Here is an 11,568-nt window from a genome sequence, read left to right as displayed (position 1 = left end):
TATTTTCTTCTTTATGTGTGATTGCTGATTTTGAATTCACACTTTTGTTTACCTGTTATTTTTTCTGTAGATAATTGCAGTCTAACTGCTTCTGCATAACGTGTGCTACTTTAACTCGTTACATACCAAATGAATCAACTCATTCAGGAGATGTGAGCCATGATTTTTATTTTTATTTTTACATCTTTCAAAAAATTTAACCTTATTTACTAATATTTTCTCCACAGAAAAACATTAAGATCCCTCCAGTTCCTTCCTCTTGTTCATTTTAAAGTCTGCTTCTGCATAATTGTTTTTGTTGTTGTTGTTGTTGTTTTGGTTTGTTTTCTTACACTATTTTTAACTACTATTCTACTTTTAGCATTTAGTCAGCCTTTAGCTACTTTTTGCTCATCTTTTGCTCCTTTTAGTTTTTAGCTAGTGCTTTGCTGCTTTTAATTTAACATTTAGTTACTTTTAGATTTTATCCAGCATTTTGCTAAATTTAGTTAGCCTTATGTTACTTTGAGCTAAGTTTTTACTGCTTTTAGCTAGTGTTTTGCTACTTTTGGGTTTTAGCTAGCTAGCGTTTTACAACTGTTAGCTTCTAGCTAGTTGTTTACAATATTCGACTAGGTTGTTTACTCCATTTAGATTTTAGTTAGCATACTGCTACTTTTAACATGTAGGTAGCTTGTGCTACCTTTAGATTTTATTTATCCCGTTGCTAATTTTAGCTATAATTTTCCATTTTTAGTTAACATTTTGCAACTTGTAGCTAGTGTATTCTTGTTTTTAACTTTTATCTAGCTTTTTGCTACTTTGAGCTACTGTTTTGTTTCTTTTGATTTTTAGCAAGCATTTTGTTTCTTTGAATTTGTAGCTAGTGTTCTGCATCTAGCATTTAGCTATTGTTCTGCTTATTTTAGCTTTTAGCTACAGTTCTGTTTCTTTTATTTTTTTAGCTAGCATTTTGCTTCTTTTAGTTTTAAAAACTCAGTATCGTCTTATTCTGCAAATTTTAGCCCTCATTCAGTACTCTGCATTCGTGCTGCTTTTTTGAAAATAAAAATGGAACATTTTTCTAGCTGCCTTTAGCTGTCTGTGTTTTTCAGCTGTCTGTGTTTTTCAGCTGTCTGTGTTTTCCAGCTGTCTGTGTTTTTCAGCTGTCTGTGTTTTTCTTGATGTTCTCACTTTAGAACCAGACATGCTGCGATGCAAACAGATGAACGTCTTTCACTCAGCAGTGATTAAACACATCTATATGAAGAGACTGACATTCTGTGAAGTTTGCTAATTGAATTTCTAAGATAAAGGTTTTTGTGGGAGGTTCTCCTGATTACGCCTCAAGACTCAGTCAGCGTCTCTTGAGAAGAAAAACTAATTTAGTTGTCTCTTTTCTCCCTCCTCATCTTTCTTTGTCCAATTAAACTAATGGTCGCATTCATATTAACATGTCTGCAGTGACCACTGGCAGGATGGAGGTCAGTTTCTTGTTTTTAGGAAAATATATAGGTTTGAATAACAGAACTCTTTACAAGCTTCAAATAATGTGAATGATTTGTTTAAATGGGCAGCACGGTGGCGCAACCGGTAGAGCTGCTGCCTCTCAGCGAGCAGGTCCCTGGTTCAAACCCCGGTCCGATGGCCTTTCTGGGTGGAGTTTGCATGTTCTCTCCGTGCATGCGTGGGTTTTCTCCGGGTACTCCGATTTCCTCCCACAGACCAAAAACATGCATGTTAGGCTGATTGGTAACTCTAAATTGCCCCTAGGTGTGAGTGAGAGAGTGAATGGTTGTTTGTCTCGTTTGTCTCTATGTGTCCCTGTGATGGACTTGCGACCCGTCCAGGGTGTACCCCGCCCCTCGCACAGTGATTGCTGGACATGGGCACCAGCGACCCCCGTGACCCAAAATGGAATAAACGGGTAAAGAAAATGGATGGATGGATGGATTTGTTTAAATTAAATTAACAAATATCTATAAATAAATAAATAAATTCACATATATACAGTAAATTTCTCCTCACTTGACCATGCTGCCATGCAAGATTATAACTGCTTATGTTTGTATATGTGCGTGTGTTTGTTTTACTGTCTAGCTGTTAGCAAAATATCTATAACAAATTTTCATAAAACTCATAAAATGTCTAGTAGTATTCCGATACCAATACTGGTATCAGTATCTGGACTGATACTAGCCTCAAGTACTCGAAAACACACCTATACTTAAAACCGATACCACTTTAATGCTTGATGTCATTTCCATCTACACATCGAGGACAGAAAATGTAAAAAATGTCCCAAGTTCAGAGATATTTTAAGATAAACAGAGGTGATGATAAGGCAGAGGACTGTCGTTTTTAATAAAATTAATGTTTCTAATGTTGTTGTGTAATGTTGACTTGATGTTAATGTTAAGTACCCAAATTAAAGTACTTGTACTTTTAATCTGGGACACCCCTAATTGTATGTACACATAAAAGTGATGGTGTTTTGGAATCAACCCAATTCAAGATGGCTGCCACAGGTTCTTCAAGGACCTTTTAGCTTATATCATCAGCTAAAGGGAAACAAATAAAAGCCACCATAATATTAGAAGTGTTCTTTTTCTTTGACTGGAATTTAAACTTGTTTTGACCTGCAAGTAACACAGTTTCTTTTTACATTAATGTAAGATTTAACAAGTTTAACTTGACTCATGCCATAACAAACTTGTGATTTTCACTTTTTGTGTAAATGATGAACAGCTTGTTCGATTCTGAAACTCATTTATGTCCGAGATCTGATTCTGCTCAATGGCTGTCCTTTATTCTCTCAGAATATTAATGGAGCCCTCTTTTCTAAGTGTTGTTTAAAGATCACGGTCAAAGTCATCCAGCTGAGTCAGGTAAAGGTTTGAGCAAACACGACAGAAAAACAAAGCTGCAGCTTTTATAAAAAGCCCATATACAGCTTGGAGATGAGTTTATAATGATGTTGTTAAATTTGTCCAGAAACAAAATACAAGCCCCACATGTGGAACAAATCATGATTTTTTTTTTTTTTTTTGTCTTTTCAGCCAAACAGGAAGTGATTGAGAAGAAATGATTGTGTTGAGAGTTAGAATGAAATGATCACACAGTCTGCAGGAAATCAACCTCAGATCCTCCAATGATCAAAAATCAACAGCCGATACCAAGAAATGACTAATAGAGAACAAAATTAACGTTTTATAGCAGCTGTTGTAAGAGCCCAGACCATAATTCCATCCTGAATCTGAGTTTTAGGAGGGAAACTTTTCAACCTTAACAAAGGTCATGACGCTGCACATGCATGTGTGTAAAAGTCAGGATAGCTCATCCTCACAGACTCACTTTCTTTCTATATAAAAAACATCAAAAGGTCCAACTTTTCAGAGTCCAACTTTATGAAGACACCAGAGAGCAGGACTTATTTCACAAGCTCTTTATTATTCCTTCAACAGAATTACAGTAAAACATCAAAGCACATTTTAATACAGATGTGATGAAAGCGACCCGAGTCAGGCCTTTAAATTCATCATTCTGTGTAAGTAATAATAAATAAATACATAAGTTATAAAATATGATTTTTATACTTGAATCAACTACTGCTGGCAAATGGTAAATAAAAACAGACCCCATCAACAATAATCTTTTTAAATTGGAAGTAATTTTTCAAATCTTTTGTAATACAATGTTTTGCTTTTACTTTTTCCCCTTTTAGTTAATATTTATAATTTTTTTTTAGAATTCAATTCAGTTTATTTATATAGCGCCAGGTCACAATAGAAGTCGTCAGGGCACTGAACAGAACTATTCATATATAAAAATAATAATTGAACACTATTTATCTGAGGAGCAGACTGCTTTGAATTTAACTCCATCACAGAACTCTCATCTTGAGCAAGCATGAAGGCGACAGTGGAAAGAAAAAACTCCCTCATGAGGAAGAAACCTTTAGCAGAACCAGGCTCAGGACAAGCGGTCACTGCTTTGACCGGCTGGGTTTGAGAGGAACAGATACACAATGGCAGGTCAAGAATCACATTAAGATAGAATAGTATCAATTTAAACAATTCAGTTTGAACAAATCATTTAAGGAATGAGGTCAATTTGTCCTCTTGTAGTCTAAGCTAGAATACGAAATGCAAAGGTTCAGATATTGGCATGGATATAAACTTTGGGGTTTTGAAGCATTTAGATATCAAACACGTTAAATTCCAACTTTATATAATAAAGAGAAACGTCCACTCATTTTGATTTATTTTATTTTATAAAGTTTGTGCTCATATACGTGTCTTTTGTAAATTCTAGAATAGTGCTTTCATTCATTTAATTTGTTTTGGATCCTACTGATTTCCAAATTAAGTGGCAAATAAAGTTTTACAAAATGAAAACAGGTGGAAATGATGTCACGAGACCGCTGTTTGCAGGGATTCAAACGGACCAATCATACGAGGGCCTATAACACGCGCATGCGCAGATCACAAGAACGTCAAGCGTAGAAGTAGTCGTAGCAGGCAGAAAGGAGACTCAGAAGTGCTTAAGCTGACATTTCTCCCGAAAAACATCAACGTAAGTTCATTAAAGTATTACTTAAATATCGATATTGGTCACCACCGAGGATTTAACCTTTGTTTGGTGTGAATTTAATCCGTTTTCGTCCGTCTGGGCTGATCTTAATGCTAACAAGGTGCAGCGCTAACAAAACAAAACACAAGTTAGCTAAAGAGTCTCGTGATTTCTCGCCTGATTTCCTCTGCGGGTCAACCTTATTAACCACTTGAAACGGCTCGGCTTTACACTTAAAAGTGCCAGCTGCATATATGCTCGCGCAGAAGTAACACGTTATGTTGCATTTGCTAATTGCGGTCATAAATGTTAATGCTTTATTCTTGTCTGGATTTTCAGCTGATCTATCTGGATAAGCAGATCTCTGCTTTCACTTCCTCGTTGTGAAGAGATCTCGGAGAGAGAATATGGCTGCTGCTGCCGCTTCTTCTTCTTCCTCCACCAAAAGCAGCCTGAGGGAGGACCTGACCTGTTCCATCTGCTGCGACCTGTTCAGAGAGCCCGTCATGTTGCCCTGCATGCACCACTTCTGCAAGTCCTGCATCTCCAGGTACTGCAGGGGCACACGGGCGCCTGTAACCTGCCCACAGTGCCGCAAGGAGTTCAGCCCCACGCAGTTTCAAACCAACTACCTTGTGGCGGCGATGGTGGAGAAGGTCCGAGCCTTCGCCTCAGACACTTACACCAAGAAGCTAGAGGTGAGTTCACTCACCGTTTGCGAGTTTGCTTTCACATTGTGTGTCTTAACGTCATCCTTTTGGCTATTAATTAATCCGGAAAGGATTATAGACAAACAACTCTGAGCTCTTAAGCAAACTAATCAATTACGGATGAGCAGCTTTTTATTTATATTTGAGGTGTCAGAGTTCACTACAGCTGTGTTCCATGTCAGTCCACATCTGTCCTTTTTGTCACTACAGCTCCACCCTTGACATATCTTGCTGGACTCGCTCAAGCCAAAGTTAATTTTCCACTCCATTTCACAACTGTGAAGGCAGCATGTCTAACTCTGCCTCAACAGGAGGATCTGTATGGATCAACACAAGGATATACATCCACCAAGATGCTTCAGTGCATCTAAAAATCTTAGACTAAAACAAAAGTTTTGTTTTCTAAAATGCAGCAGGGAGTTGGTTAATTGATATTTTATGGAATCAACCTATATTTTTTTTCATCCCATGTACTGACAAGAACATGTGTCTTAAGTTTACAAAGCTCTGCTTTACTGAAAGACATGCAGTTTGAAAAAGCCGATCCTTATGTTGTTAAACTTTGTTCGTTTAATGCATTTGAATCTGAAAAAGTTTAAAGCAGAAGTCTGTCAAGAAATAGCAGAACTGTTTCTTGGAAGTGTTGTTACTCAGGAATGTCCTGCCGCTGCTACAGGATTCGATCCGGTGACCTTCTCACTGAGAGGCAACGGCTCTACCAACTGCACCTTTTAACACTTTTAACACTGATCCTATGTGAACTAAGAACTGTCTAAATAATTCAACTTTTCTTTAGTCTACTATTAGTTTTAGAGTTGGTTATTTTAGTTTTATTATTCAGACAAAGCCATCTTTTTAATTAGAAACGACAGACACGTGCACACTCAAACTCCTCTCAGGGTTCCACAGAATACTCTCAGGGCATTTACAGTACACGTATGATTAAAAATGTAAAGCCTATCCATTATTTATATGCCATAAATTTCAAATAAACTTTAATTTTCAGAAGTGAAAAGGATCTGAATCAACTGTTCAAAGGTAGTTGTTGTTACGGTTGACCTGTTGTACCCAGTTTTACAACTAATGATGATGTCCTTGATCAACTGCACATCCTCTCCATGCGATGTTTCTGATTTTAATTGCATGCTGCTTCACAGAAACAGCTGAGAGAGAGTTTGGAGAGGCAGCACTTGAGGAAGGAGGACATGAGCGGCAGCATTCACAAAGACAAAGACAAGCTGAACATGATAAAGGTACACCCATCTGGGAATCCAAACGCACAGCTGCACTTAACAGATGGAAGCAAAATAAATGCCCTTCTGCTTGATCAGTGGTGTTTACATGTGTGTTAACAGTTTGAGCTTTGATTTTTAATGATGATCGGACGCCGGGGGGCATAAACGCATGACATGTCACATGTCTCTGAGTCCGATTAATGGTTGTAAACAACTTATTTTAGGTTATTAAAACAGTTCTACTGCTCACTTCTTTACGTAACATCAGTCCCTACTCCCTGTCAGAGGCTGGGGGCAGACCTGCAGGCTCATGTCAAAGGTGAATTCCGAGCTCTGCATCAGATCCTGCAGGATGAGGAGACCTGCCTGCTGGAGCAGCTGCGGAGAGAGCAGGAGGAGGAGCTGGAGAAGGTGCAGCGCCACTTGGAGGCCTCAGAGCTGGCTGTACGCCAACTGGAGAACAACATCCAACTGCTGCAGCAGGCGAAAGTCACACTGACGGAGGTGGAGGCTTTTTATTTTTTCAAACTTTGTTTGGTTTTTAACACATTGTACAATCATAGCACCATACTTGTATTGTACTGTAAAACAAACTGTACAACTTCCTTTAAAACATAAAGGTATGAACTCAAAAAATAAAATAAAAACAGACAAGCAGCCTCCACTCAGGTCAACGTAGCATCTAGAAGAAAAACAGGTAAAGTAACCACCGATCTCAAATAAGACAAGTCACTATTCCATTAAATTAGTCATGTACATATATGGTGAAAAAAAAAAAGAGAGAAAAGATGGAAACTTCAGAAAATACAAGACCAGAAATATGCGTATAATGAATTAATAAAAAGTAAATAAATGATAATGATGGCAGCTAATCTGGTAGAGAGGGAAGGTTAGTTCGTCTAGCCAGTGGAGGCTTTTTAAAATTAAATTATTATTGACCTTTTAATTTGACCAGAGTACGATAAGGTTTTTGCCAGTGTGTCCAGAAAAATGTATTTATTTTGACTAGGCTTTACAGGTCACAATATCCATCCATCCATCCATTTTCTTTACCCGTTTATTCCATTTTGGGTCACGGGGGTCGCCGGTGCCCATGTCCAGCAATCACTGTGCGAGGGGCGGGGTACACCCTGGACGGGTCGCAAGTCCATCACAGGGCCACATAGAGACAAACGAGACAAACAACCATTCACTCTCTCACTCACACCTAGGGACAATTTAGAGTTACCAATCAGCCTAACATGCATGTTTTTGGTCTGTGGGAGGAAACCGGAGCACCCGGAGAAAACCCACGCATGCACGGAGAAAACATGCAAACTCCACCCAGAAAGGCCCCTGGACCGGGATTTGAACCAGGGACCTGCTCGCTGAGAGGCAGCAGCTCTACCAGTTGCGCCACCGTGCTGCGGTCACAATATCAAGAAGTGCAAAAAAAGATCTTCTGTTCTAGTGGTTTGTAACAATTTAGCCATCAAATATAAGAGAAAAGTAAAAAATGTTGTAAACACATCACAATTTGGATAAAAAAAAAAGATATATGGTTTACTATCATGCTCACTTGATAAAAAAACAGAATTATAAATATTATGCTCATTAAAATCCATATCAGACTATCTGCATCGCCCCAAAAAAACTTTGGTGCCAACACAGTTTGTCTGTAAAATATTTCATGGACCGCTGAATAAATTTTGATGAAACTCATTAATATTCATTAGACGTACAACAGATCTCCTGTGGGAGTCAACTCCGTTCAAGATGGCCGCCACAGCCAAGTGACCTTGAAAACACTGAAATGTCTAAGTTTTGTAGATCTTTAGCTTAAAGTAGGTGTGGTAGCTGAGAGTTATTCTCAACATAAATTGGGACACTTCCTTTTTTTTTTTTTTTTAAACCAGATTAAAAACCCTTTCAGATTAAGATCTCATTCACGAGGGGGACCTGGGCAAAACGTCTGCAACAAGTCGTAAGAGTTACACAAGTCAGAAATAACACAGACGATCATTTAAGAATTTAAACAATCATGATAAAAATAAAGGGGGGGGGGGCTCGGTTCTGTTGACAGGGTGGGATGTCCTGCTTGTATAATGGTAGGAGAAATATTGAAAGTCATCCAGTGAATGCACGTTTGAGCTCGTAATATTGCTTGATGTTGTGCAGGGGGTGTCCAGCCCTGGTCCTCGAGGGTTCTCTCCTGCATGTTTTACTCCCTGCTCCAACACCTGATTTAATGGTTGAATTACCGCTTCATGTTCTGCCTGTTAATCACCCGTGGCTTTAAATCAGGCGTGTTGGAGCAGAGAAACATCTAGAACATGCAGGATCGTGGCCCTCTGCAACCACAAGTGCACCCTCCTGTCGGTGCATAATGCAAGAAGGTGTGACCCAAACAGGTACGACTCGTTTCTCGTAGCAAAACGATCTTTGTTTAAAACTCTGGGGCGATATGGGTTTTAAATAGAAATGTTTTTATTTTCAGCAGTGCATATCTTAAATAAGTCTGTTTCATTTCATGTAAAATATATTCTGATAATCTGAAACATGAAGTTAAAAGGAATTTTTATTTTTATTTTGTTCTCACCCACAGTTCCCACAGCTGAGGTGAGTTGTCGCCGCAGAGTTCCCCCACATTTAATTTTACCAGATGGTTTTAATATTTTTACTTCTTTGTCTCGTTAGTGTTTGTTTGGGGGTGTCCTGTGTCTAACGAAACGCATGTCGTCTCCAGACCCTGTGTTCAGGTGGAAGCTGCTGTAGATTTTGATCCGCGCGCTTTCAGCAACAACTACTTGGCTCCGCTGCAGTACACGGCGTGGAGGAGGATGTTCAGGTCTCTGAAACCAGGTGATTTCCCTTTCTGCTGCGCTGCATTAGACGTGAGCTGAAAACTGGTTCTGCCACAACACTGGGAGTAATTCTGGAGAAATGACTGGGCGCGCTCTGATTGCATTCAGTTTAGTGTCGACTTGAAACTTTAATAAATGTATGCTGCTTATGTTTAATTTGTTTTCCTTCCTAAGGGCCGTCTCCTTTAACGTTTGATATCGACACAGCTCACCCGAGCATTTACGTCTCCAGGGACAAAATGACAGCGGTGGAGTGCGAGGTCATGACCCCGCATACGAGCCACAGCAAGCGCTTCCTCCAGTGTGTCAACATCCTGGCTGCCCAGAGCTTCCAGTCAGGTCGGCACTACTGGGAGGTGGAGGTGGGCTGCAGCCCTAAGTGGGACCTGGGCGTGGCCTCGGAGACCGTGGACAGGCACGCTCGCGTCAAGCTGAGCCCCGAGAGCGGCTACTGGACCCTGCGGCTGCGCAACGGCAACAAGTACTGGGCCGGGACGCAGCCGTGGACGAGGCTGCAGCTCGGGTCGCCCCCGCAGAGGATCGGGGTTTACTTGGACTGCGACGAGAGGAGGGTGTCGTTCTACGACGCGGACGAAATGAGTCTGCTGTACACGTTCGGCAGCGGGCCGAGGGGCAGAGTGTTCCCCTTCTTCAGCCCGTGCATCAGCGAGAGCAGCCACAAACCTCAGCTTATTAAACTGGTCCATTACCCTCCTGTCGCTCTGTCTGGATAACTTCAATCATCACTGGTGTCATGTTTTCCATGTAATTATTCTGAAGAAGCCTTTAAAGGATCGGCTCATTATTAAACACTATTAAAACGGAGATCTGGTTTAAGCTTTGAGCTCTACAGCAAGCATCTTTAATAAATAGATGCTTTTTGATTGTTTTTCACAATAAGAGCCTGCGTAGTTATCTCTCATCAAATCAGACTATCCTTACTCGTGAAAAGGCTTTTCAATCACTGCAGAAGGAATTGTACACTTTACTGCACTTTTAGATCTGATTAAATGCTTCATGTTTTATTCATTGGACTGGGACATGATGGTTTCCAGCATTAGCTTTTCCGCTTCAGGTCATTTCTATTAAAAAAAGAACTGTATTCATTGTGCCTAATTTTAAATTCGTATTCATGTTTTGTATCTAATTGTTGTTGCATGTTCTGCATCTCCAACTTGTAAATCCTGCTGATGCAAATAAACAAAATCAACTAAAAAAAAAAAGTGATTAGCAAACTGTGGCAGTATTTAAACACAATGTGGTTGATGGTGGTCCAAAACCACCACAAAGCAGAAACGCATACAAAAAGCTTGTTGACATTGCTGCACCTGGGCTGGAATTTTATTTTTTTGGAGCGTTTTGAGTCTTTTCTGACACTCGAGCTTGGAGAATAGGTGGGATTTGGGTTATCTTCACAAACACTCTGGAGCACCGGCGTCCTGTTTCCTCCCGCCAGGTGAAAGGTCAGACAAACAGAGTGACAGCGGTGTTGTCTCTGGGCTGTTTGACAGCCCTCAGGGGCACGCTGGGCAGGATGCTGCTGCCTGCTCTTTTGATTGAGCGGCTGGCAAAACAACCACACCAAGAGAGAAGTGGATGTTTTGGAGTAAAACCTGAATGGAAGTGATGGATTCACAATAAACTCCACACTTTCACATTGGGATGGACGTGTGAAAGTAAATTAGTTTTAAAAACATGACTGGAAAAGCCTGTACAGTAAAGACAAAACCTTGTCTTAAACCCAAATAGTCCATTTTATAAAAGTACTCTTTAAATATTGATTTTGATAAACTCACATTATTTAGGTTGTGGGTGCTCCTGGCTATTTCAGAATCTTGTACTTTATTATATTTTCTTTTCTAGCTATTTGCAACATGATAAAAGCTCCACACTTACAGAATACAATGTATTTTAAACCCGTCTCTTGCAAAGTTCAGCACCACTTTACAATTAGGCTCCCCTTATAGATGGTTAATATGTTTTTAGATACGTTATTAAGTCCTCTATAAACACTTTATAAACCATTAATAACTGCTTATTATGTATTAATTAAGGTTGACAAAGAGACAAAACTGACTAGTTTCTTGCCAAATAGTGAGCCAAATCTGTTCACCTATATATTTCATCTAGAGTTGTTATATTAAACATTTCACACTAAGTTACTACTTTATAAGCACAAGCATTTGTAAACCTATTTTTTTTTAGCATAATATTGTACTTTATCATTAC

The 11,568-nt window shown here is 39.5% G+C and overlaps 1 protein-coding gene across 1 annotated transcript; it reads left to right on the top strand.

Annotated features, from left to right (window-relative positions):
- The first annotated feature begins 4,464 nt into the window (after positions 1–4,464).
- On the top strand, positions 4,465–10,216 carry trim105 (tripartite motif containing 105). Its single transcript, XM_037675922.1, has 7 exons — positions 4,465–4,554; positions 4,891–5,249; positions 6,419–6,514; positions 6,782–7,000; positions 9,081–9,094; positions 9,222–9,337; positions 9,514–10,216. The coding sequence occupies exons 2-7, from the start codon at positions 4,959–4,961 to the stop codon at positions 10,071–10,073; spliced, it is 1,296 nt and encodes a 431-aa protein (XP_037531850.1). The 5' UTR covers positions 4,465–4,554; positions 4,891–4,958; the 3' UTR covers positions 10,074–10,216.
- Positions 10,217–11,568: the final 1,352 nt, after the last annotated feature.

Source organism: Nematolebias whitei, chromosome 4 (assembly GCF_014905685.2).
Source record: "Nematolebias whitei isolate Nwh7 chromosome 4, NemWhi1, whole genome shotgun sequence".
Lineage (NCBI taxonomy): Eukaryota > Metazoa > Chordata > Actinopteri > Cyprinodontiformes > Rivulidae > Nematolebias > Nematolebias whitei.
Note: the sequence above shows the minus strand (reverse complement) of the source record. Positions and strands in the feature narration are given on the sequence as shown.

Excerpts from the sequence above, each read along its gene's own strand:
- trim105 (XM_037675922.1), top strand. The coding sequence starts at position 4,959 with ATGGCTGCTGCTGCCGCTTCTTCTTCTTCCTCCACCAAAAGCAGCCTG. Across the intron at positions 6,515-6,781 it reads ACAAGCTGAACATGATAAAG|AGGCTGGGGGCAGACCTGCA; the intron begins GTACACCCATCT and ends ACTCCCTGTCAG. Across the intron at positions 9,338-9,513 it reads GTTCAGGTCTCTGAAACCAG|GGCCGTCTCCTTTAACGTTT; the intron begins GTGATTTCCCTT and ends TTCCTTCCTAAG.